General features: G+C 61.9%; 1 protein-coding gene across 1 annotated transcript in view; it reads right to left on the bottom strand.

Moving 5' to 3' along the window:
• Positions 1-27,153, bottom strand: part of RASGRF1 (Ras protein specific guanine nucleotide releasing factor 1) — a 102,610-nt gene that overhangs the window by 56,453 nt on the left and 19,004 nt on the right. The window contains exons 2-5 of the mRNA XM_047086496.1: positions 21,613-21,719; positions 13,898-14,045; positions 4,606-4,698; positions 2,154-2,407 (exon numbers count right to left, since the gene is read on the bottom strand). Of these exons, the coding sequence (XP_046942452.1) occupies positions 2,154-2,407; positions 4,606-4,698; positions 13,898-14,045; positions 21,613-21,719 (602 nt within the window). The remainder of the gene's footprint in view (positions 1-2,153; positions 2,408-4,605; positions 4,699-13,897; positions 14,046-21,612; positions 21,720-27,153) is intronic.

Below are 27,153 nucleotides of genomic sequence, written 5' to 3'. Positions count from 1 at the left end.
ACGTGCAAAATGTCTTCTGGTAAGTGGGCGGCCTCTGCCCTTGGCCCGTGAGACACCGACCTCTGCGCTGTGGTGGGAGGCAGGGGCCCGAGGCTCACTGGTGTTTCCTACTGAAAACAGTACAGAGATACCGAGTACGTTGACCGACTCAATATTGAACCAGCCCTGCCTTCTCGGCGTAATGACGTACCGTTCTTTTTATGTAATTCTGGATTCAATCTGGAATGTTCTGTATCTGTGAGATCTGGTGGGAGAGATGCTTTGCCTGTTTTGGGTGCTAGAATGACACTGGCCTCCAGGAGGAGGGGGGACGTGCCCCCTCCGCGTTCGACGTGGGTTCCATTCTCCGCAGGGGCGTCATGGGGGGGGGTTTTACTGCGACCTCAACGTCTAACTCCCACTGAGCAACCTGAGCGGGGCTCTGTGCTGGGTGCCCTGTACGGACCTCTCACTGGACCCCCCGACACCTGTATGCTCCTCCGCCGGCCCCTGCTGACGATCAGGTCGGCGCTCTGGAGGCCTTAGGAATTGGTCAGGCTGCTGCTGTTTGGAGCAGATCAGTGAGACCTGGAAGGCGAGTGCCTGTCAGCCTGGGGCCCGCTGCCGACCGGGGGGCACAGGGCCTGCAGGGACCTTCTGGTACCGGGAGAGGAGGGGGCTCCTTCCTTCCTGTCTGTTCTCAGGTAAAGGCACCCGGCCTGATCCGTGCAGTCATTAAATGATAAAAACATAAAACCATATTTTTTTCAAACGACTTCTGAACAAAGGCTGCGAGCTGATGCGAATACTCTTGACGGAAGATTCCAGGCTAAACGGGCGCCGTTAAAGACAGGTGAAGTGTGACAAAATCACGGGAAGGTGAAGGAAGTACCAAAGCACACCCTTCTCTCAGTGATTGTGATGAACGCTCACCAAAGACTTGCAAACTGGGCCAAAACCGAGAGAGACACGGATGTAACGACGCCTCCAGGCCCGGCTGACCTGTGGGCTGCAGACCCACTTTGTGCGACTTCTCTGATAAACACGGTCTGCCCACAAAGGTATTTTCTCTTCCTGGTGACGTTCGCAACACTGTCGTCTTTTCTCTAGCTTGTTCGTTGTGAGAATACGATATGTGATACGTGTGGTGTACAAAATACACGTAGATAGACTACTTTTCCAGCAAGAATTCGGGTCAATGGCAGCCTCCTAGTAGTTAAGATTCGGGGAGTCCAAAGTCATATGTGGATTTCGGGGTGTGCGCCCCAACCCCCCGAGTTGTTCGGGGAGGTCACCTGGGGCCTCCCGGAGCCTCCAGGACAGCGAGCCACCCGCAGTTACGTGAAGCTCCCGGCCGCAGCGTGGGCCGTGACCCACGGCACCTGTCACCCTGCTGGAGAGGCAGCTCCCTGGGCTCCACCCCAGACCTCGAGATGGAGACGCGCAGGCGCTCACGGCGCGTGTCCGCGGACCGTGCCGTGCTGCCCGGGACACCCGGCAAGCCACCGCGCCTGAAAGATACCGCCGGTGGAGGGCCGGTTTCGGCCAGTGACACGGCTGCGCCGGGCGTATTTTGGGCGGGTCACACGGTGACCCGCTGTAATTCCTGGGGGGGGGGGCGGTAATCGCTTATAAACTGCGGTCTGGTTTTTTCCCCCTGTTTTTATCCCGTTTACTCAACTTTACTACCCACTGAGAAGCGCATCTAAACCATTTCTCGAGAAACTCCTCCGACCACGCGGTTGACGGCAGAAGAGCCGCTGCTGGCTCGCCCCCGGGCGCCGCCAACCCCACGCGGGCGCCAGAGTCCCCTTCCGGGAGAGACGGCCGCTGGCACGGAGCCCGGCCTCCAGGCGGTTACGGCCGCGTCTGGAGGCCGATTCGAAACGCGCTCCGTGGCCGCTCTGCCGACGTCTGCGCGGAACGATTCTTAGCCGAGGGCCCGGCGGGCGCCGTGGGGAGGCGTCCGGCGCCCCGGCAGGTGCCCGCTCGATGCCGACAGCACCCCGCCCCCAGGCTCTGTCCATCAGAGGCGTCTCCGGACGCGACGTCCCCGCGGCGCGCCTCCACCCGCCCGCGCCCCGCGCCCACGCTTTTCGGGGCGACTTCCGCCCCCGGTGACCGTGACGGGCTGACGGCGGCTCAGGGGCCCTCCGCCTCCGGGGCCGCCTCACCTGTTCAGGAAGATGCTGCTGACGTCGTCGTGCGTGATGGGCGGCTTCTTGGAGCTGGCGGCCATGCGCAGCGGCCGCAGGAAGTTGTTGACCAGGATGTGCAGCTGCTGAACGTACTCGGCCTCGGCCTCCAGCATGCTGAACACCACCTGGTTCCGCTTTCGCATGCTGTCGGCGTGCGGCGAGCGGATGTAGTCCTGGATAATGGTCTTCCACTTGCGCCTGCACAGCCAGCCGCGCAGGAAGCTCTGGACCTGGGGGGCGGCGGGGGGGGGGGGCGTCAGGGGAGGGGGTCGGCCGCGAGGGCCCCGGTGGGGGGGGGTGGGGGTCCGTCGGGGGGGGCTTTGCCGCCAGGGACCCGGCGTGGGGGGAGGCTCTTCCGCGAGGGCCCCGGTGGGGGGGGGGTTGGGGGTCCGTCGGGGGGGGGGCTTTGCCGCCAGGGACCCGGCGTGGGGGGAGGCTCTTCTGCGAGGGTCCCGGGGGGCGGGGCGGTGTTGGGGTCCGTCGGGGGGGCTCGACCGCGAGGGCCCCAGGGCAGGGGGGCTCCATCGGGGGGCAAGGCAGGGTCGGGCGCCTCCTCTCGCTGCCTCCTCCGCGGTGGGGTGTGCAGGGAGGTAAGCTGGGACCAGGGCCTGGCCTGCCCGCGAGACCCTGGGTGAGTCGCCGGTCCCGTAAGCCGCTTTCCCATCCGCGTGAAGGGGCTAAGGAGGGGGCGCCTGGACTCCACGTGTTGCCCCAGGAGCTTTGCTGGAAATGTAGGTGCCAGGCCCCGCCCCGACCTCTGCATGTTCCCCAGACCCCCAGCTCGCCTCAGAGGCAGGGGACGTGTGGCCCTGAGTCCCTGTCACGGGAGGGGCTGGGGGCAGACGCCTGCCAGGCCGTGCTGGGCCTCCCTCACTCCTCACCTCGTCCAACGACTGGCCTGGAAGCCTAGAAGCCTCAATTAACGCTCATCGGGATGGAGGGCGATTGGCAAATTGAACAGAATGTGGCAAATTGGTTAATCTGGCGCTTGGGGCCTCAGCAGGGCCTGCCTGGAGCCCTCCTCTGGCCTCTGCGGCGAGATTGGCACAGATACTTGGCGGGCATGTAGTTGGGCCACTGGGCGCAGCCGCTTTGGCAAGAGCTTGGGAGAGGACCTTGACTCATGGCCACGGAGACCACTGTTTTCCGACGCACCTGCCTCCAGGCCAGGCACCACCCGGCTCCTGCCGCAGGGTTGGGGACCTGGGGACCGCCTGCTGGGGGCCGGGCACAGGTGCTCATCAGAACCTCAGTGGAAAGGTGTGCGGACAGTCAGGATGTGGATGTGTGGCTGGGGGGCGTCTGCCCTGGAGAGGCGGCCGGCCCTCAGTCTGGACCGCCCCCTTCTAGACTCGGAGGCTCGCCTGAGGCTCCAGGAGGGTGGAGATAGAGGGAGGGAGGAGGATTTCAGCAGGCACAGAGAGATGTTCCACCCAGAATGCTTCTCCAAACGGGCAGAGAAACCCAGGGGAGCCCCAGCAAAGGGGAGCCCTGCCTGGTGGGGCTCGGCTCAGACCTGGTGGCAAAGCCCAGTGCCTGAGGGGGCCTGGCAGGTCCCGCCGACGACGCAGGAGGCCAGCTGGTGGGGACTAATGGGGCTTGCGTGGGCAGCAGTGTGTCCCGGGGACAGAGGAGGTGGCTCTGGAGCTTGGAGGCTGGGGTTTCAACGTCACCCGGAAGCAGCTGTGTGACTTGGGCAAGTGGCTTTGCCTCTCTGCGCCTCAGCTGCCCCCCATGTGAAATGCGGATGATGGCAAAACCCTAGAGGGCTCTGCGTGAAGGGTCTGACGCATAGAAAATGCTTAATGAATGTTGGCTACTTCTATTTTTGAGAAACAAAATCCAGATCGTTTAGCTTCTAAAGCACTGGCAACAAACTAAAAAGAAAAAAGACCCCCACGCCGTGTGGGTTGAAGACCCCAAACACACACACTTCCCCCTGCACCTGCCCCCACTGCTGCCCCAGGTTGTTGGTCGGCACCCTGCCCCCTGCACCTGCTCCCATGGCTTCCCCAGGCTGCTGGGTCAGTACCCAGAGCCACTGGGCGGGTCCCCATGCCATCTGGGCTCCCACAGATCACAGCAGCAGGGTCAGCTTTGGGGCCCCGTGGACTTCCAATCCGGGGTATGCTGGGGACCAAAGCCATGAGGGGAAGTCTCTGCATGGGGAGGGGACTGTGGCCTTAGGAGGCTGTCCCGTGTTGTGGGAGAAGCTCCTGGCCGACAGCCTCTCGGCCTGGGTTCCCGTCCCGGCCCCCCACCCACTCCCTCCGCTCTGGAACCTGCCCTCCCCACCTATAAATAGAGTGCATCCAGTGCAAGGCCGGGGCTGAGGAGGGGGTGGCCGGCCCTGGGGGTGGAAAGACAGTCGGTGACAGTGCCCACCCCGGGCAGGGCCGGGAAGCTCTCAAAAGAGGACAGTACACACCTTCTTAATCTTCTTGATGTCACTGTCCTCATCGTTGGGGGTGACAGTCTGGGTGGACTGGATGCGCTCGTTGTCCCTGAGCAGAGTCGCGATCTGTAAGAGACGAGGGCGCGGTGGTGAGTGGGGGCCCCCGCCCCACCAAGGGCTCCTGTCCCCTGCTCTGTGTGCGGCTGCCCACCTGCACACCCAGGCCCCAGCTCCTGGCGAGAGGCCCCCGCGCTCTCCGGGCGGCGGGCACCCCAGTGCAATGTGGCAGCTTTGGCCTCAATCTGTGATTCTCCTCCCCACAGCCCAAACCACCAGCCCCTTTATTTCTGAATTTTTGTTGTGGCAAAACAGCATAGAACAACTCTTTAAACCAGTTTCAGGCGCAGAGGTCACTGGCATGAAGCACAGTGTGCCGCCGTCCCCACCGTCCATCTCCAGGACTTTCCACCTTCCCACACTGAAACTCTGACCCCATTAAACCATGTTTCCCCCTCCTCTGGCCCCACCGTCTAGGTCCTGTCTTCCGTGAACTTGACTCCTCTAGGGACCTCCTGTCACGAGTGGACAGTGGAACCCTACAGAACTTTTGCGTCTGGCTTAGTCCACCTGCTGCGACGTCGTCAGGGTTCGTCCATGCTGCAGCAGGGGTCAGCAGACCCCTTCCTTCTCCTTCTCCTTCCTCTTTAAGGCTGGATAGGGTTCCGTGCTGTCTGCACACCGCACTTGGCAATGCACTCACGCGTAAGCGGACACTTGGGTGGTCCCCTTAGTTTTTCCGACAAAACCCTGCTGCCGTCAGAGAAAAGCAGGTGGCGGAGGCAAAGCCGGGCCGGCTGGCTGTCCCCTCCCCTGGGCAGCCCTGAAGCACTTCTCCGACCGGGAGCCTCTGTGGAAACCGCCGGCCTGGAAACACAGGACAGCCCCGCGGAAGGAACGTCCGAGCTGCCCTAAAAAGCCTCCATCCGGCCGATTTGGGGATCGTGCGTCAGCACCTCCATCCGGCCGGCCGATGTCAGCAGAGCTGCAAGAACAGAACCGAGGGGCGGGGCCCGGGACAGGGGGTGCCTCGGGGACCCAGCCCCGCCAGCCTCCTTCCCGCCACTCCGGGGCGCCTTTCACGGGGGCTGTGGACCCCCATTCAAGAGCTGGCATCCCCCGTCTCTGCCTGCCACTCTCATCAGAGTGCTCCCGGCGCTCAGCACACGCCTGCGGGCTACGTCCACGCGAGGGAATCGGACCGGCAGCCACCAAACCAACAAACGGCAGGCACAGGAACGCAGGGCGGCCGCGCAGGGGAACCTACAAACGCTCCGGGCCACAGCGCCCTCTGCAGGGCGTGTGGCTCTGTCCCGTCGAGGCCGCGAGCCGCGCCGCGGGATGAATGGGCTCTCACAACTGAGCACTTTTTGGAGCAAAACGGAGCAGTCACCCCCTCTCCACGCCCCGGTTGCTAAAATTACCCCAGCCTCTGCTTGCGGAGTGGCTGAAAATATCCGAGGAGCATTCCGGCCGGCGCGGACCCTTCTTCCTCTCGTTCCCCCTCCCCCCACCCCTCCCGGCTTGTTTTCAGCTCTCTGCAAACATCTGCACGTTGGCAGAGGCGGACTCTTTGATCCATACGCCAGAGGGCTGAGGACACGCGCACGCGCACGCACACACAGGCTCTTAGCTCAGAAACGTGGGGATGCCCGGTCAACACCCCCACCTCTGGCCCGACATTCTCGCTTCCCAGCGGCCGTCTGCACACGGTACCCTTTTCTCTGTACAGCGGTGACGTGCGTCTGCGTGTGTGCACACACGCGTGTACGTAGCCTGTTCTTAAAACTCATGGTGCTCTTCTCGGAGAGACGCTTTCCAGGACGACTCCTCGGCAGGGGCCAGGGTGAAAAATGGACGCAATTAGGTCAGGCGCTGTGTCGCTGCACAGGGGGCACTGGAAAGCCCTGGGGGGCGGACTCTGGGGAGCCGCGAGCCCAGGGACCCCGCAGAGGTCTTGGGCGGTGGCTTCTCCCTGCCAGGAGCTGGCCGCCCCAGTGGGCCCACAGAGGCAGCCTTTCTCCCCACCGGGCAGGTCCCTCTGGGGATGGCTTGCTGGGCACCCAGGGCCTACTCGGCTGACCCTCGTCAGCGATGGCCACAGAGAGCTGGCACCTTGGCTCCTACCCCAACCCGCTGGCTCGCACCCCGCTCCGGCCCGGCCGGGCTCACGCTCCCAGGGCGTCTCGCTCGCCCTGCCCACTTGCGACCCTGCGGCCTGGCTTGCTCGGCCCATCGGGGACAATCCCTCGCTTGCCACACACTCTGGGGCCCTGAGCATCGGCGCCCGCCCCACCGCGCCCCCAAGATGGGGTCTTTGGTGCAGAATGCACTTAGCGCGGCAACTGACAGCGGAATGAGCCCACGGTGTTGCTTTTTGCTAAACAGCCAAGGTTTTGCTAACGATTTCTGTATTTCTTGCTTTTCAAACAGCTGCCGCACAGCCCAGCTCTCTTCCCCTCTCGACTCCCTCTGGCCTCTTCTAAGCCACACAGGCGTCCACCTTGGTCCTCCCGGGCCAAGCCCATCAGCACGTCCTGGGGACATCTCTGTGCTGGGCTCTGGTGAGACACAGCCGGAAGTGGGTGAGTCAGATCCCCCTGGGGGCTTCCAGCCTAACAAGGGGGTCAGACGCCCCCAGAGGTCACTCACTGTCCGACAGGACAAGGTGAGAATGGAGGCGTGCAGCTCCTGCAGTCGGGGGGGGGGGTCTCACCAGGGAACTAGCAAGGGGCCATCCAAAAGAGGTTTTGAAGGACAAATCGAAGTCTGACAGGAGGGCGATGGGACGGAGCCCGTCCAGCAGAGGGGGCGGTGTGAACAAGGGCACGGGGCAGCAGGGGAGGCGAGGAGCGAGCCTGCAGGCAGGGAGGTGGGCCTGTGCGGGGAGGGGTCACACGGCACTGTCCTGCTCCCCCAGAGCGGTGTCCTCGCCGACCCGTCTCACGTGGTGGGGGTCCACGTCAAAGTCTGTTTGCAAGACTGGTTCCGAACGAATCCCTGAACCAAAGATCTCAGCGGTTTCTTCCAGAGTCAGACTCCAGGATCCGGAGTGCTCCGGGCCTATAACTGAGTGCTCCAGGCTAGTAAAATATGGCAACAGCCTCTAAACTCCTACCCTGCCCTGTAGGCCCTACGTTAGCGCTCCAAATTTACTTCCAACCATAAATGGAGGGAAGACAGCTACCGAAGCAAGGAAACGGAGCCAAGCTGAGCGTCCCAGAGATGCCCCTCTGTCGTAGAAGGTCCTCAGAGCTCTGTGGCCTGACAGGTGCTCAGGGGAGCCCAGAGACCCAGCAGAGGTACACAGCACGGTGCGAAGCTCTGTCTGGGCGTGATCTGCAGGGAAACACGGCTGCGGGGCTGGAGGGGGGAGTGCCCACGCACTATGGGGCGGGCGACGGGCTTGGTAGCTGCAGGGGAGAGGTGGGTGAGAGATCCCCGTGACCGGAAGGGCAGAGGTTGTGAGGGCAGCCGTGTCTTCTACCTGTTTGGGAGCAGTTTTCGATGGCCGTGGAAGCCCCCCCCCCCCCCCCCCCGCCGCCGCTGTGTCCAACCTTTTGCACAGTCTGTTCCGTATTTTGCACACCAGCTGCATCGGGGTTTGGGGACCGAAGGGGGAAGCAGTCGGGCAGTCGTTAGACTCTGGGTCTCCTGCTCGACGATGCAGGACTGGGCTTCTTGGTCCTCTGCCACCCGACGGTGGGCATGGTCCTGTGATGCGCCTCTGTCCCCGGAAGTGTGAGGTGTTCCCCTTCCCACGCGTGAGCCCGGGGCCCGTGGGCCGTGGCCCCGACTCTGGTGAGAGCGCAGGAGCAGGGCCCACGCTGGACCCTGGGTGCGTGAAGGAGCAGCGCTCACTGCTTGAAGCCCCCGCGATGAGGGGTTGTGGCCGCCGAGGTACTTGGGCCACCCTGACAGGGGTGTGTGGTGGCCACCGAGGGCTGCCTTCGGGCCGCTGCTGTGGACAGGGGAACCGGCTGGAACCAAGAGGTGGCCAGGAGAAGGCGAGGCCCTGCAGGACCTCGGGACGTGCGACAAAGGGCGCCGGGGTTTGTTTGGCCGTGGGAGGTCAGGGGGACCGTGGAGGCTTGGGGCCACGCAGGTGACACCGTGGTGGGTGAACGTACACCCTTCCTGCAGGCCCGGCTCCTCAGGAGGAGGAAGTTTCTGGCAGACGCAGGCCAGGCCAGGGGTCCGGAACCAGGAAGAGCCAAGTCCGAGCCGGGACTCCATCACTCGGGTGACCTTGGAGCCACCTTGGCTAAGTCCCTTCCTCTTCTGTGGGCTCAGCGTCTTCAGATCCCTCCAGCTCTCAAGTTCCAAGGCCTGTCTTCCTCCCCGGGGGGTCACTCATCACTCGCTCGGCTTCTCGGTGCCTCCGGCCTCCCTCACGGCCTACTTCCTGCAAACAGGCTGCATCCCCCTGGCCTGCAGGACGTGTGCGTGAGACACAGAGAGACCACAGCCTGAGAGCTTTACCAGGACGGCCTTTCTTTCAAAGTCCCTTCAGAAGAATGTTCTGCCCCAGAAAACTAGGGGGCAAAGGAAGCTCTGCTCCAAATGCGCACCATGTGGGGCCTCTGCTGCCTCTGACACACACACACACACACACACACACACACACACACACACACACACACGACCTGCTTGCTGCTCCCCAGCCACAGAGGGGACCCCGCCCTTTGCACCCTTGCCTTCTCTGGTGTGCAAATCCTTCTAACACCATATGCAACATGGACCCATACCCTCTTTGGATGTAAAATAACTCACTTTCTGCCTGGTTCACACCGCAAGCTCTATCACAATGCCGATTTCATGGTACCACAGTTAGATCTCAGGGGTGGACACTTCCATACCTCCAGGGCCCAGCGGAGTGTGACGCACATTTATTCACTGAGCACCTACTATGTGCCAGGTGTGAGGGAGAGTGTCAAAGGACAGCCTGGCCCTCCAAGTCCCCAGCAGGTTGGGTGTGGGGAATCAGAGACCAGGGGTGGTGAGCCAGGGGGTCCCTGGGAGGAGGTGCTGGACTGGGGGGTCCCTGGGAGGGGGTGCTGGACTGGGGGTGGTCCCTAGGAGGGGGTGCTGGACTGGGGGGCCCCTGGGAGGGGGTGCTGGACTGGGGGGGTCCCTGGGAGGGGGTGCTGGACTGGGGGGTTCCCTGGAAGGGGGTGCTGGACTGGGGGAGTTCCCTGGGAGGGGGTGCTAGACTGGGGGTGTTCCCTGGGAAGGGGTGCTGGACTGGGGGGGGTCCCTGGGAGGGGGTGCTGGACTGGGGGGTTCCCTGGAAGGGGGTGCTGGACTAGGGGGTGTTCCCTGGGAGGGGGTGCTGGACTGGGGGTGTTCCCTGGGAAGGGGTGCTGGACTGGGAGTGGTCCCTGGGAGGGGTGCTGGACTGGGGGTGTTCCCTGGGAGGGTATGCTGGACTGGGGGTGTTCCCTAGGAGGGGGTGCTGGACTGTGGGGTTCCCTGGGAGGGTTCCCTGGGAGAGTATGCTGGACTGGGGGTGTTCCCTGGGAGGGTGTGCTGGACTGGGGGTGTTCCCTGGGAGGGTATGCTGGACTGGGGGGTTCCCTGGGAGGGTGTGCTGGACTGGGGGTGTTCCCTGGGAGGGTATGCTGGACTGGGGGGTTCCCTGGGAGGGTGTGCTGGACTGGGGGTGTTCCCTGGGAGGGTATGCTGGACTGGGGGGTTCCCTGGAAGGGGGTGCTGGACTGGGGGAGTTCCCTGGGAGGGGGTGCTGGACTGGGGGTGTTCCCTGGGAGGGGGTGCTGGACTGGGGGTGTTCCCTGGGAAGGGGTGCTGGACTGGGAGTGGTCCCTGGGAGGGGATGCTGGACTGGGGGGTTCCCTGGGAGGGTTCGCTGGGAGAGTATGCTGGACTGGGGGTGTTCCCTGGGAGGGTGTGCTGGACTGGGGGTGTTCCCTGGGAGGGTATGCTGGACTGGGGGGTTCCCTGGGAGGGTTCCCTGGGAGGGTATGCTGGACTGGGGGAGTTCCCTGGGAGGGGGTGCTGGACCGGGGGGTTCCCTGGAAGGGGTTGCTGGACTGGGGGAGTTCCCTGGGAGGGGGTGCTGGACTGGGGGTGTTCCCTGGGAGGGTATGCTGGACTGGGGGGTTCCCTGGGAGGGTATGCTGGACTGGGGGTGTTCCCTGGGAGGGTGTGCTGGACTGGGGGTGTTCCCTGGGAGGGTATGCTGGACTGGGGGTGTTCCCTGGGAGGGGGTGCTGGACCGGGGGGTTCCCTGGAAGGGGTTGCTGGACTGGGGGAGTTCCCTGGGAGGGGGTGCTGGACTGGGGGTGTTCCCTGGGAGGGGGTGCTGGACTGGGGGAGTTACCTGGGAGGGGGTGCTGGACTGGGGGGTTCCCTGGGAGGGGGTGCTGGACTGGGGGTGTTCCCTGGGAGGGGGTGCTGGACTGGGGGTGTTCCCTGGGAGGGTGTGCTGGACTGGGGGGGTTCCCTGGGAGGGGGTGCTGGACTGGGGGGTTCCCTGGGAGGGGGTGCTGGACTGGGGGTGTTCCCTGGGAGGGGGTGCTGGACTGGGGGGTTCCCTGGAAGGGGTTGCTGGACTGGGGGTGTTCCCTGGGAGGGGGTGCTGGACTGGAGGTGTTCCCTGGGAGGGGGTGCTGGACTGGGGGGTTCCCTGGAAGGGGTTGCTGGACTGGGGGTGTTCCCTGGGAGGGGGTGCTGGACTGGGGGTGTTCCCTGGGAGGGGGTGCTGGACTGGGGGTGTTCCCTGGGAGGGGGTGCTGGACTGGGGGTGTTCCCTGGGAGGGGGTGCTGGACTGGGGGTGTTCCCTGGGAGGGTTCCCTGGGAGGGGGTGCTGGACTGGGGGGTTCCCTGGGAGGGGGTGCTGGACTGGGGGTGTTCCCTGGGAGGGGGTGCTGGACTGGGGGGTTCCCAGGAAGTGGTTGCTGGACTGGGGGAGTTCCCTGGGAGTCGGTGCTGGACTGGGGGGTTCCCTGGAAGGGGTTGCTGGACTGGGGGAGTTCCCTGGGAGGGGGTGCTGGACTGGGGGTGTTCCCTGGGAGGGGGTGCTGGACTGGGGGGTTCCCTGGAAGGGGTTGCTGGACTGGGGGAGTTACCTGGGAGGGGGTGCTGGACTGGGGGTGTTCCCTGGGAGTGGGTGCTGGACTGGGGGTGTTCCCTGGGAGTGGGTGCTGGACTGGGGGGGGTCCCTGGGAGGGGGTGCTGGACTGGGGGGTTCCCTGGGAGGGTTCCCTGGGAGGGGGTGCTGGACCGGGGGGGTTCCCTGGGAGGGGGTGCTGGACTGGGTAGGGTTCCATGAGGCAGGGCAGGTGGGATGACAAGGCCATTCCAACAGGATCACCAGCATGTGCCGTGGCCAAGAGGTGCCAGTCCTGGCTGACCGGAAAGGGGGCCTGGGGGAAGAGCCGAGGCCACAGCCGTGGTCAGGTGGCTGCAGGCACATGTCAGTGAGTGAGTGAGTGAGTGGCACCCGGACACCCTGCTTGTGAATCTAGTGACATTGGACTGGGGCCAGGCCTCTGGTTCCTCACAGGGTGGAGCCCCAATTCGGGGGTGTGTGCCAGGCTGGGGAGCTCCCGGGAGTGGCCTCCAGGGTGCGGCCGATCCCAGATGGAACCAGGTGCTGAGACACAGGACCAGCTCCTATCCCAGAGCCATGTGGGAAGGGGCTCCGGGCAGGGTGGACACACTGGCAAGCGGACAGGCGGTCCTGCGCCCTGGTCCCAGCTGTGTGAGCTCAGGCACGTGACTTGTCTCTGCACCTGGTTCCTTGAGTGGCTGGTCACGGAGGGACTGAGAAGGCGCCTCTGCAGGTGCCTGGTGCAGGACGGGAAGAGGAATACTGAACCTGAAACTTCGTTGAATTTCAACTTCCAAGGGCACCGGGCAGCTTGGCCGCCGAGCACCAAGGCGGAAGTGGTGACCTTCAGTCTGTGAACTTCCCAGGCAGAGCTGGCTTCGCGGGCACACGGTGGGACCCGTGCAGCTGCCATCTTGAAATTCTTAGTAATTTCCTTCTGGAATCTGTGCTTTATGGTGACATCAGATGGGACAGTGCAGCACACCCCAGGTGCTTGGGGCCTCGGCTCACGTGTGCTCCTGCCTCCCCGGGACGGGTTCTCAGCTGCCCCCTCCCCACAGCCTGGCACCCTGGGACCCATGACCATGGCTACCCTGTGCCCTGGAGGCAATGGGTGGCAGGAGCAGGGGAGACTGGAGACCCTGTGCCACCTGCAGGGGCCTGGGTGCAGGTGCAGAGGGTGTGGCCCACGGTGTCTCAGGGAGACAGCAGCCAGCGCACCAGGTGGGTGAGCCCCTAATCTGGGAACATAGTGCATCACGGTGCAGAGGCTGGGGGAGGTGGAGGCTGAAGTTGGGGGTCACCTGGGTTGGGTGGTGGGACGGGGGACGGGGGCGGACTCCCCCAGCCCTAGCCACGGCCTTGCTTATTTCCTTTGCACTGGGCCCCGGAAATTATGCAGCGGATTCTGGCTGCAAGAGTCTGTGCGTTCACGTCCCCTCCTCCGCTCCGAGTCCGCGGCTCTTGTGCGACGGGGCCAGACGGTTCCAAGTGTGCTGTGGGGTGAGGGATCAGATCCTTCTGGGGTGGGCAGACGGCTGGCAGGGTGTCTCAGGGCCGAGAGCGTCTCCCACGCTCTCACGCAAGAGGGGCTTGCTTGGGAGGCTGTGGGAGTGCAGGTTCCGATGCTGGAGGCCCCGGTTCCGCGTTTCTGACGAGAAACTGCTTTGCAGACGACACTCGGGATCAAAGCCTCGTGGGCTCAAGTCCAGCAGCAGCGCAGCCTCCAGACGGCTGCCCGACGACCCCGTGAGAGTGCTCCCCGCAACGGGCAGGGGAGGGGCTGCTGTGGTGCTGACACGGGAGCGCATGCTCCGATGACCGGGCCCGTGCCCCCGCCGAGTGCTCAGCGTGGTCCTCGGCATAGTACCCCCAATGCACTCGTGACCTCGCACCATCCGCACAACCTCGCTGGGTGCTGGCGAAAAGCCCACCTTACAGATGAAGAAACCGAGGCACAGAGCCTAGGGCGCCTGCTCCAGTTGCCCGTCTTCAGTGGCAGAGGTGGGATCTGAACCCAGATCCGACCACGCGCCCCTCCCGCGCCGCCTGCATTGCTGCGTCTACATCTGGAGACCGGCCCGCCGCCCCCCTCCCCGCCCCACCTGCAGGAGCCCAGGGTGCTCTGAGGTGCCGGTCTGGGGCCCTGGGGCCCGGACCCCCGCCGGCCCCCTCCGCGCCCAGCCAGCGGTCACCTCTGCCTTCAGCCGCTCGATCTCAACCTCCCCATCCTCGATCTGCCGCCGCAGCTGCGTGGCCACCGTCTTCTCCGTCTCCACAATCTGCAGCAGGTGCAGGTACTTCTGCATCAGCGCTTCGTGCTCCGTGGCCAGGGTCCGGTAGCTACGGACAGATGGACGCCGCAGGTTAGCCCCCAGCACCCCTAGAGATCCAGCCCCAGGGGGGGCCTCCCCCCCACACTCAGGACACAGCGCCCGGGGCCCCGGCCTGGCCGCCTCCTCCCCAGCCCCCGTCTCACGCTCCAACCTCTGGGTCCGACGGGTCCCGCTCTCCCGCCAGGAGCTCTAGGCCTTTGCACGGGGCACACCTCCTGTCTGGAATCCACCTCCCCTGCCCTCCCTGTGCTAGCCCCGTCCTCTTTCCTAGGCTAGCCCCGGGTCCAGCTGAAATGCCGTCTCCAACCCGGACTATGTCCCCGCAGCCCGGGCCTCTGATGACGAACCCGGTGCTCTGGGCACGCGCCCATCCGAGGGCAGCCTTGGCTGGGAGGCTTGTGTGGGGGTGATTGGCAACAAAGCCGGAAAGTTAGTGGGGACAGGTCAGAGGGCCCCCCAAAGGATAAGCAGGGGGCGGAAGAGACAGCCCAGCATTTGTGCAGATTAACAGGCGTCACCTCACATTTGCGGAGCATCACAACTGGGGGCAGGAGGGGCGGTGGGGAGCCTGGAACACCCAAGGTCATGGGCCGGGTCACCTGCGTCTGGGCCAGCTGTCCCTGACTCCCCACAGCACAATCACGGCCATCTGCAGGTGTCAGAGCTGGGGAGAGACCCCATTCCAGGAAAGGGGTGCAGCCTCACAGGGCAGAAGGGCAGGGAACTGGAAAGCCAGACGTCGACTCCGAGGGAAGGTCTGGGGTCTCGGGTCCCCCCCCCAAGCCCCATCCCCATCTTCCCCTTCCCCTTCCTGTGCTGGGTCCCCATCTTCCCCTCCCTGCTTCCTGTGCTGGGTCCCCAGCTCCTCCCTCCCCTGGCATCCCTGCCCAAGCCCAAGTCCCATCTGGACCCCGAGTGTCCGTGCCCCAGACCCTGCCTTTCCCTCTGTAGTAGCAGCGGCCCCTGTTCCATGGGCTTTGTCCTCCACACGGAGCACGGACCAAGCCCCCTCCCACCTCTGCAGGCTTGTGGAAAGAGTGGCCTGCCCTCCCCCATCGTCCCCGCGGTCTCTCCTGCCCTCGCTCCGAGCCCAGGCCGGCCTGGGTCGGCCACCAGCGCCCACAGGACCTGGGTCCCTCTCGGGGGTCACCAGCTGGCTCCCACTTGCCCAATCGAGAGGACGCCTTTCCATCTGGCATCTTCTGATGTGACTTTCCGGCTGCCCTGGGTGTGGCTGGTCGGCGGGGTGGGTGCTGGCTGCTGTCACCGACTCAGGAGCCACACACAGGCGCTCTGAGACCGAAATGGGACAATGACAGCTTCCCCACAAGCCCCGAGAGACAGGAGGACCCCAAGAGGCCGTGGGTGGGGAACAGCTCTGCAAAACGGGCTGTGTCGGGGGTGGTGGGGCGCACCTGGTCCCCTGACGATGTCCGAGAGGGCTCCCTCAGCTGAGCCCAAAGGTGGGAGGGTGTGGGGGGGCAGGGGGCAGAGGACCTGGGGGACACCCTGATCCAGAAAGCACAGCTGCGCCCTCGCCAGCCCACCCCGTCTAAAGGTAAACTCTCTGTGAGGGGCGTCTCTGGTTTGCAGAACTATTTGATTCCAACGATTCTGGGCCTCCATTCCAAGCATGAACGTTAGCCAGAATATTTGGTTTTAAAGTTTCTCCCACTTCCCGAGAGGCTCAGTCGACTTTACTCGCAAGGGGAATCGGGCCGGGAGCACGGAGGGGCCTCCTCATTCCAGGGAGACACGATCCAGGGAGTCTTCCCACTTCGGGGCCGAACGAGATCTCATCTGCAGGACTGTCTGGGCGTCTTCTGCCTCCCTTCCTCCCTTATTCCCACCTCCCCCCACCTCCTCCAGGGACGAGGTACTGAGTATCTCTTTGTGCGGCGCCGTCCTTATGGACCCGGACTCGGGGCTGCAAGGGGGCTCGGGAAGCACGAAAGACCAACCGTCTCATTTTATAAATGAAGAAACTGAGGCCGGAGAAGGGACGGGACTCGCGCCAAACGACAGTCACTTAGCGTGGAGGCTGGAGCTAGACGAGGTCTGCAGCCCCCGACCACGCGGGTCTGCACGTGCCCGCGCGGCCGTCGGCGGCACACAGCTCCCCTCCCGACGTGTGGGTGATGCACACGTGGGTGTAACATTCCACACGCGGCTGTTCGCGCACAGCTCAGAGGTGGCCCCCCCGCCGACGCTGGGACGTCACATATGCAGGAGAGTACACAGTGTCCCTGCATGCCGCTCATACATCCCAGTGCTTATTTTTGTGTGTAGAATGTATCTGTTATGTAAACAAATAAAATATAAATAAGATACCGGCAGAAACACTTACTACCAGATATAGCTGCGGGAGGCCGTCAGGCTCCCTCTTACACACACACACATGCACACACACACACGATCTATTAGACTTGGAGCTAACTACGGCTCAGGGTCTGTAGTCTCCCCCTAGTTACACAGCAGAGAAGCAAGTCGGGCCGGGTGCATAAGCCGTCCTAAGCCCCAGGCCCATAAATCGGATGGGCTGCTACCCCTCTCCCTCAGTCAGGTTAACCGACACACGACACAGCTGGTGGGAAGATGGGGAGGGTGTCCAGGTGGGCCTGACCTAATCACTTGAACCATTTAAAAGGGAGTTTTCTCTGCTGGTCACAGAAAAGGCAGGTCAGAGATTTGGGACCGCATAATTATTATTATTATTATTATTTTTTAAACGTTTATTTATTTTTGAGACAAACAGAGACAGAGCACGAACGGGGGAGGGGCAAAGAGAGAGGGAGACACAGAATCGGAAGCAGGCTCCAGGCTCCCAGCCATCAGCCCAGAGCCCGACGCGGGGCTCGAACTCACGGACCGTGAGATCGTGACCTGAGTTGAAGTCGGACGCTTAACCGACTGAGCCACCCAGGCACCCCAAGGGACTGCATAATTAAAATTTGAGGTTTAACACGCATAGAATGGAGACGGCAGACCCTAAGTGCGAGGTCTGAGTGGTTTCGATCAGTGCGTGCCTGACCTGGGATAAAAGAACGTTCCCATCACCCGGGAAGTTCCCTCACGTCCCTTCCCAGCCACCCCCCCACCCCCAACTACTGTCCAGATTCCTTCACCACACGTTAGCTCTGCCCGTTTTAGGAGTTCACGTAACTTGGGGTGCCTGGGGGGCTCAGCTGGTTGAGCATTGACTTCGGCTCAGGTCATGATCTCACGGTTCGTGAGTTTGAGCCCCGCGTCGGGCTCTGTCCTGACAGCTCGGGGCCTGGAGCCTGCTTCTGATTCTGTGTCTCCCTCTCTTTCTGCCTCTCCCCTTCTCAAGCTCTCTGTCTCTCAAAAATAAATAAAAACATTAAAAAAATTTAGAAGCTCACATAACTGGAATCACACGGTGTGTATTATTTTGTGTCTGGCTCTGTTGCCTTTGACTTTGACGTTGATCCGTTTTGTCACGCGGATTTGTGGTGGCTTCCTTTCCATCGCGGAGCGGTATTCCGTGTCGTGGATGCTCCGGGGCGTGTCTGTATGTCTGTCTGCTGATGGACACCCCGGCTATTTCTAGTCTGGGGACCATGATGCACAAAGTCGCTAAGGACATTAGCACGCGAGACTTCTCGTGGGCACTTCTGTTCCTCCCGGACAAGTACCAGAAGGTGGCATTGCTGGCCATACAACAGGCCTGACAATTTCTAAGTTGCTAATTTTTAGGCAATGGGCTTCCAATTCTCTAAAGTGGTTGAGCCATTTCCCACGCCTGCCCGTGTGTGTGAATGATGGGGCCCCACCCTGGTCCGGCACCTGCCACCTCAGGCTGTCGTTTCTTCCAGGCTGGACTCCACACACAGCAGTGTCTCCCTGTCTCTAAAACACTTCTGTATTAATTGATTTTCTAAGTCAGCGTAATCCTGGTCATCAGAATGTACAACGAATCAGAATTCTCTAACCCTTCAACACTTAAAAACCCTGCTCTTGGTTCTAGGTCAGTGTTGGGGAGACTAACGTCCCCCGAGTCTGGCTTCTTCCCACATGAATCCGTCCTCCCCAACACTGGCAATTTCCACTCAAATCCGTAGCTGTAATCATGTCACTCCCCTGGTGTAACACCTTCCATAGCTCCCACCGTTCACAGAGTAAAAGCCAAAAACTTTGGCTGGGTGTTCAAGACTGGGTATGACTGTCCACCTTCCAACACCCGCACTCGGTCTCTTTACTGTTTCTGGAAGTCTCCTACATCAGTGTCTTGGCGATGGGGTTGGGGGCCAAAGTCCTCACAGTTAAACCCATTAGATACGACCCTAGTCCTCCAGCTCAGGTCACGTGTCACCCTATCTCCAGCTTCCTCCAACCCCTGCAAATAGAAGTAACATCTCTTTTGCGTGGTGCCTCGTGCCTACCACAGCTGTCAGGTACCAGAGCTAGTTGTGAATGTGTCTAATGTCTTCCTGACTGGACCGTGACATCCCTGGGGGACACCTGTCTGCCCAGCACCACACTCGGAACCTGACTCTACAAGTTCATGTGTGAGAACCTGGTCTCCACTGCTGGACACTCCTTGAGGACAGGGCTGGAGATGGCCTGGCCCCAAAGTCAACGTCAATGCTGTGGCCATAATAAAGGGTTTCTGGTCAGCTCACTTGTTCCAGAGCTCAAGGAAGGGCCCTGGTATCCATCCATCCACCCATATACCCACCCACCTACCCAATCACCCCTCCACCCACCCACCGTCCATCCATCCATCCATCCATCCATCTGTCCATCCATCCGTCCAATCATCCTTACATCTACCCACCTATCCATCCTTCCATCCACTCATCTATCCACCCACCCACCCACCCACCATCCACCTACCCACCATCCATCCATCCACCCATCCATCCACATATCCATCCATCCACCCATATACCCACCCACCTACCCAATCACCCCTCCACCCACCCACCGTCCATCCATCCATCCATCCATCCATCCATCCATCCGTCCAATCATCCTTACATCTACCCACCTATCCATCCTTCCATCCACTCATCTATCCACCCACCCACCCACCCACCATCCACCTACCCACCATCCATCCATCCACCCATCCATCCACATATCCATCCATCCACCCATATACCCACCCACCTACCCAATCACCCCTCCACCCACCCACCGTCCATCCATCCATCCATCCGTCCAATCATCCTTACATCTACCCACCTATCCATCCTTCCATCCACTCATCTATCCATCCACCCACCATCCATCCATCCATCCATCCATCCATGTATCCATCCATCCACCATTATACCCACCCACCTACCCATTCATCCACCCATCCACCCACCATCCATTCATCCATCCATCATCCATCCATCCATCCATCCACGTATCCATCCATCCACCCATATACCCACCCACCTACCCAATCACCCCTCCACCCACCCACCGTCCATCCATCCATCCATCCGTCCATCCACATATCCATCCATCCACCCATATACCCACCCACCTACCCAATCATCCCTCCATCCACCCACCGTCCATCCATCCATCCATCCGTCCATCCACATATCCATCCACCCACCCATATACCCACCCACCTACCCAATCATCCCTCCATCCACCCACCGTCCATCCATCCATCCATCCGTCCAATCATCCTTACATCTACCCACCTATCCATCCTTCCATCCACTCATCTATCCATCCACCCACCATCCATCCATCCACCCATATACCCACCCAGCTACCCATTCATCCAACCACCCACCGTCCATCCATCCATCCATCCATCCATCCATCCATCCGTCCAATCATCCTTACATCTACCCACCTATCCATCCTTCCATCCACTCATCTATCCATCCACCCACCATCCATCCATCCACCCATATACCCACCCAGCTACCCATTCATCCATCCACCCACCATCCATCCATCCATCCATCCATCCAATCATCCTTACATCTACCCACCTATCCATCCTTCCATCCACTCATCTATCCATCCACCCACCATCCATCCATCCATCCATCCATCCATGTATCCATCCATCCACCATTATACCCACCCACCTACCCATTCATCCACCCATCCACCCACCATCCATTCATCCATCCATCATCCATCCATCCATCCATCCACGTATCCATCCATCCACCCGTATACCCACCCACCTACCCAATCACCCCTCCACCCACCCACCGTCCATCCATCCATCCATCCGTCCATCCACATATCCATCCACCCACCCATATACCCACCCACCTACCCAATCATCCCTCCATCCACCCACCGTCCATCCATCCATCCATCCGTCCATCCGTCCATCCACATATCCATCCACCCACCCATATACCCACCCACCTACCCAATCATCCCTCCATCCACCCACCGTCCATCCATCCATCCATCCATCCGTCCATCCACATATCCATCCACCCACCCACCTACCCAATCATCCCTCCATCCACCCACCGTCCATCCATCCGTCCATCCACATATCCATCCACCCACCTACCCAATCACCCCTCCATCCACCCACCGTCCATCCATCCATCCATCCGTCCATCCACATATCCATCCACCCACCCATATACCCACCCACCTACCCAATCATCCCTCCATCCACCCACTGTCCATCCATCCATCCATCCATCCGTCCATCCACATATCCATCCACCCACCCATATACCCACCCACCTACCCAATCATCCCTCCATCCACCCACCGTCCATCCATCCATCCATCCGTCCATCCACATATCCATCCACCCACCCATATACCCACCCACCTACCCAATCATCCCTCCACCCACCATCCATCCATCCATCCTTACATCCGTCCATCCGATCATCCTTACATCTACCCACCTACCCATCCATCCACCCACCACCCACCCATCCACCCACAGCTGTCTACGGATCCACCATCACTCATACTGTAAACACATCCGCTAATCACCCATCCACCCTCCGTTCATCTTTCCCAAACTCAACATCCAATCTCCCATCCACCCTCTATCCATTCGTTCATCCCTGCCTTCTTCCAGTCCACCTTGCTGAGCACTTGCTCAGGACTCTATAAGTCTTGGGGATGTTGGATCGCTTTTGGTCTCTGCCTTCAGGACCTTGTATGTAATAGGCAGACAGACACAGAAACACACCTCTCTCTACTGAGCCATAAAAATCACCTGTTGGGAGGGGTGGATCCGGGTGTCCCTGCCCTCGGACAGTATTCAGCTCTGCCAGGGGACTGTGAGCTGTGGAGCCACACCCCAGACCACAAGCCTGTCACCTCTCCGGGACCCAAAAGATTCAGTCCAGCGTGGAGCCCCACTTTCTCTGCCGCGAACACTAGAGCCCTTTGCTTTTGTCCCCACCTGGCTCCTGGGGCACCCGAGGGAGCTACAGACCCGGGGCTTCGGGGCCCTGAGGGGCGCCCCCCACAAGAGGCCTTCCCTCACGGCTCCTTCTCCGCTCCCCTCCTTTCCGCGCCCTCCCACTCCAGGGCCTCGGTTTGTTCCAGACGGGGTCGCTGGGCTCAGCCCCTTCTGCCAGGACCGCGGGGTGGGCGAGACATACCTGGCATGAGCGATGGCTGCCACCCACTCGTCACAATCCTTGGCGTCCTCTGTCCTCAGCTCCAGGGCTTTCTGGTTCTCGTGGCTGAAGTTGACCGTGAAATAATGCTGCACCGAGAAGAAGATATCTCTGATTACCAGGTGTCCGCAGAAGCGGCCGCGTCTGCTGCTATCAGTCTGTCTCGCAAAGCGCCTGCCGCCACATCAGCCGGGCCCAGACTCATGATGTGAACAGAGCCCGTGCTTTGGATATTGTGAGAAGGAAGCGGGGCCCCCAAAGTCCCGTTTGCCAACAAACTGCAGAAAAGCCACTTTTCAACCGCCAGGTATGCTGGGAGGACGGCAGAGGAAACCCACGAGAGCATCCCCTGGGAAGTGGGTGCCCGCTGGGTGCAGCGTGCCTCGATTCACTGCACGGAAGTGTACCGAGCACTCTTCTGGTGCTGGGGTTACAGCGGTGGACAGACAGGAGCGGCCCCGGGAAGCACCTCTGTCGGGTGTAGGGGACTTTGGAGGCGGGTCAAGCTCGCGGCCCGTCCCTGGGCTCCTGGGAAGCGGAGGAACCAACGGCGGACGCATGTCTGTTACGTTGTTGGACAAGCTAAAGTGCGTGAACCCCCAGAACAATGCCCGGGACCCTCGCGAGCACAACTGCCACAGCCACACTCACTGCTGTATGGAGGTGACAAGGGGCTGTCGGGGCAGAGAAAGCCACCCCTTGATCAGTCCAGAGACAGCAGGAGGGCTGCCCAGCGCTGGGGCTCTGGTCCAGGAGTGACGGTCGCTAGACGCGGAGTGCGGGGGCGGCACAGACGTCTGCGCCTGGCGTGCTGGGGCGGGAGGGGCGGCAGGAACAGGGATGCTGGAGGCAAGGGGGGCAGGCGGCAGGGTCCGGGTGGCGGTGCCCAGCAGGGGGGCGGGCTGGGAGGACGTGGCCAGGATGACACTCAGGTCTTTGGCTGGAGCGACTAGAGGTGGGGGGGGCCACAGAGGGGGAGGGGCAGGATAAGGGGCAGGTTTGGGGGGTCGGGGTCGGGGAGGGGGAGGGACCCGCAACCGAGGTGCGGTGCGTGAACTATTTTTAGCCTCTGCTGACATTTCCTATATTTCTGTTAAGGGTCAGTCTGGGTGGCAGCCAGGGTGTGCCTGTGCATGCGTGCTTGTGCGCGTGCGTGTGTGTGTGTGTGTGCGTGTTGTTGCACACTCCATGTCTCTCACTTGTTTCCTAGGAAACAGACAACTGGGGCTGTGGAAGGAACTGTCAGCTGCAGCCTCGAATAACTGAATTCGGAAGGGTGGGCACGCCCCCACCTGCCCCCAGGGAGAAGCAGGTGAAGAAGGAAGGCAGCCGCGGGTGGTTCTCGAGAGACGGTGAGCACCCCCAGGTTGTCCCCCCACGATCTCACGGAGTCCCACACTCACCAAGGGGGGTGAACCTGAGGCACAGAGAACTCAAGCCACTTGCTCAAGGCCACACAGCTGGAAAGCAGAGAAGCCAGGAGGACACATAAGCTGGGGCCTGGTGCTGGGTGTAGAGACGGAAAAGCTACGGAGCTTACAGGCGGGTGAGACTCGGGTCCTAACTCAGAAACAGGGGACAGACAGGGTGGGTCTCCTTGGGTCCCCAGGGGGGGATGTCCTGGAGCTGGATGGGCCCGCTGATGGGACCAGGCCCTGTTCCCAGGGCAAGAGTGGTCTCCTTCCCTGCCAAGCCGCTGGGGGGCGGGGGTTGTGGACCTGCCCGGGGAGGGGCCGGGTTGGCAAAGCCCCGGGAGCCGGGCCCCCAGAGCTGCGGGCAGTGAGGGGTTTGGCTGAGGCCCCTCTCCCTTGACAGAGGCCTCTTCCCGATCGGCCCAGCTTAGGGAACACTCGGCCGCTTGCCAGCCTGGGTACCGTGACCCCCGCCACCCCCCTCAGCAGGGAATTAGCCGCGAGGAAGCTCCCGGGCCTGAACCCAGGCCACCACAGACACCTCTGGAGCCATGCGATGCTCAACTCTCTGCCCCCCGGAGAAGGGTCTGTCCCCAGAGGCTTCCTCCCCACGCCGTCCGGTCACCTCCACAGCGAGGGGCTAGCGCACCCCTCGTGTACTCCGCCTCTGTGAGGCCTCGCCTCTGTCGCCCCTGCTCCGGGTGAAGCCGCGTGGCCGTGGCCAGTCTCCTAACACGGCTCCCACGCGTCTCGTCTTCGGAGACCCTGTCTAGACCCTGAGTGACCGAGCAGCGGCCGGTGGAGGGCTGGGCGTGGGGGCCTCAGGGGCGGGCACAGCCCAGAATCTTCACCGTGTCTCCTAACAAGCAGGCCCGGGGCGCCTTCGGGGCAGAGGCCGGAGGGCCTGCTGCGCGGGCAGCCTGGGGAGCCTCAGCTGGAGGAGGGAGAGCCAGCGGAGAGCAGGGCCTCCCTGGACCACAGACCCCGAGGTAAAGCACACCGCCCCCATGTCACAGGGAGCGGGGCTTGCCCGAGGCCCCCTCCGGGACACGGCTGCTCTCGGCCGGCGATGCTTCTGCGGCCCCGGCTGCAGAGTAAGTGGCCCAGGGGACGGGAGAGCAGTGCGGTCCCATGTGCCCGCCAGCCTTCCCCCCGACGTTGGCTTACGTGGCCACGTGCAGCAGCCAGTGCTCACCAGGGGACGGTAAACTTGCTCCCAGCCACCTGAGCCATCACCAGTCCTGACTCTGGGCGGCTCGGGAACCGGACTGGGCTCCACGTGGGGCCTGGGGGGCGGGGGACACAGACAAGGATGGGGACAGAGTGGAGACAGCGATGGAGGGAGACGGAGAAGGGAGGCAGGGACAGAGACACAAAGCGGACAGAGGCAGTAAAATCCGCTGGGAAAGAACGGAGCCCCCACGCTGGTGAGCTCCAGGTTCCGGGAAGATGCTAGCAAGAAAGGAATCTGGAGAACTGAGCAAGGCTGAACGAGGGCCTAGGTCGCGCGCAGACAGACCCAGTAAACCGCCGGCCGTGTGGTGCCGGGAAGGCGGCCGGTCCCAGGCCGGTGCGGCCAAGGTGGCCCGTGGGTGTGCAGGCGCCTGCGACACGGTGACCGCCCTCCCTCGGAGGGGCTGCGGTGGGAGGTGTGATGTGGCTCCCGCAGGGGGGCGCCGGGCCGCAGTCCAGGGCTCCCCCGTCATCCGGCATTCTCTCCACGATTGGGAGGGGCACGCCCCAAGTTAAGGGACAAGTGGCCTCCTGGGAGAGAACGGGCACCGGACGTGGAGTCTGACCCACCGTGCGGCTCGGGGCCGCTGGGCCCCTTCCTCTGTCCTGCTCGGGCTCTCATCCGCGATGGGGGGCGGGGTGCTGGGTGGACGAGCTGGGCCGTCTGTGTCTCTGAGTTCCGTGATCTCCCTGTACACCTGCACCATCTATGTCTCTGTCCTCATGGACGTGTGCCTGCCCATCTGCTGGGTGGAGGGGAGGGGGGCACAGCCCGGCTGGAGGTGAGTGCTCTGTATCTTTCCTGGAGCTCAGGACAGGCCTGGGCCGGCTCCCGGTCTCCCCGTACAGCCCGTGGGAGGCCCTGGGGAGGCTCTGGCCTGGCGCCCTTCTGTCCCGCTCAGGTGTGTGGCCCGGGTGTGGCCTGGGGGCCTAGGCGTGGCCCCGTGTCTGCCAGGACACACACAGAGCTCCAGGTACTTGTCTGGATCTCAGTCTGGCCGGGGTGGGGGTGTCTGCTAGGCCCCCGTCCTTCTGTCACTGAGGATCACGTCCCCCTGAGGCCCCTCCTTCCAGGGGGTCTCACGCCCGACTGACTCACGGGCCGTGCACTGCTCAAAGCCGGGGCCGGGGTTGGCTACCTTCCTCTGGGTACTCCAGAGACCCACACAGAGTCTGGTACCGAGTAAGTGCTGACGAATGGCTGAGGAAGGAAAGGATGAACAGACACCTGAAAGCGACATCCCGCTCCAGGGCTCTGATGATGTCTGCACAAGGCACCCTGCGGTCTGTGGTCCTTGTCCCCTTACTCTTATTAATATTCACGATAGGGGCGCCCGGGTGGCTCAGTTGGGTGAACATCCATCCGACTTCGGCTCAGGTCATGATCTCACAGTCCGCGAGTTTGAGCCCAGCGTCAGAGCCTGGAGCTCTGAGCCTGGAGCTTGCTTCAGATTCTGTGTCTCCCTCTCTCTGCCCCTCCCCTGCTCATGCTCTGTCTCTCTCCCTCTCTCTCTCTCTCCTCTCAAAAATAAACATCAAAAAAATTTAAAAAACTATTCCCGATAATACCGCCAATATGCCCCCTGAGCACTTGCTCTGTGCCAGCCATTCTGCCCGGCGTGGCTGCATTTCTCAGGGGTCCGGGCCCTGGTGGGGAAGGCAAGACCCCGGGATGGGCACTGTGGGTGGTACAACTGTCCCTGTGCCCGCCTACTTCCCACTCTTCTCCACCTCCCCTGCCAGCATGGAGGGATGGGGCCGCTTCTCCAGGGGAAGCAGACCTCACAGCAGCAGCAAGGTTGGGAGAAGAGATCTCGGTGATGGGGTGAGAACAGCCGAAGTTAGGAATGCCCGGGGGTTTTTGAAGTGAGGGGAGGCCGTGGCCCCCGCTCCACTGAACCCAGCAGGTAGGCTTGATGTGTTCTGCCCCGACGTGTTCTGCCCCCACGCCCCCACCACAGATCTGTGCCCAGTCTCCACGGGGGTGTCCCCCGGACGTGTGGCTCTGGTGGCCGGGGGGCTTGCAGCTCTGGGCCCCACAGGACTGAAACAATCGGAGAGACGTTCCTGGCAGGCCACCTCCCCAGGGCACCGTGCAGACAACAGACTGACACCCACCCCGGGCTTCGGTGACCACCCTTTCAGGATGAGGAGAGAGCACTTTTGCCTAATACATGGAAACCAACCCGGAGAGCCAGGCAAAATGAGGACACAGAGGAATATGTTCCCAAAGAAAGAACAAGATGAAACTCCAGTAAAAAAAACTTCGTGAGACTAAGACAGCTAATTTACCCGATAGAGGGCTCAAAGTAACAGTCCCGGAGAGGCTCACTGATCTTGGGGAAGAGCGGAGGGACACAGCGAGAGCCTCAACAGAGAGAAAACACAAGAAGGCACCAAACAGGAGTCACGGAGGGAAGGATACAGTAACTCTGGACAACACACGAGGGGTTCAACAACACGGCGGACGAAGTCAGAAGACAGGACCGGTCATCTGGAAGCCAGGCACACACTGGAAAAGAGCAGCAGGAAGATTGCTCAGGGACCCAGGGGATAACACGCGGGGGACAGTGTTTGGGTAGTAAGGCGCCCGGAAGAAGAGAGAAAGGGACAGAAAAGTCATTTGAAGAAATAACGGCTGTGAACGACCCTGACCTGGGGGAGGAAACACACATCTGGGTCCGGGAAGCCCAGAGAGTCCGAAGGAAGGTGACCAAAGGAGCCCCATACCGGGACACACTATGACAGAAACATCAGAAGTTAAAGAGAAAGAGGGTCCTCAAAGCAGCAAGAAAAATCAGCTTCTTACGTACAAGGGAAACCTCACAAGACTATGAACAGATTTTTCAGCAGAAACTTCGCAGGCCAGCGGGAGTGG

This window comes from Lynx rufus, unplaced genomic scaffold, assembly GCF_022079265.1.
Source record: "Lynx rufus isolate CCGP_SWC_20201006 ecotype Redwood Valley unplaced genomic scaffold, mLynRuf1.p SCAF_21, whole genome shotgun sequence".
Lineage (NCBI taxonomy): Eukaryota > Metazoa > Chordata > Mammalia > Carnivora > Felidae > Lynx > Lynx rufus.
Note: the sequence above shows the minus strand (reverse complement) of the source record. Positions and strands in the feature narration are given on the sequence as shown.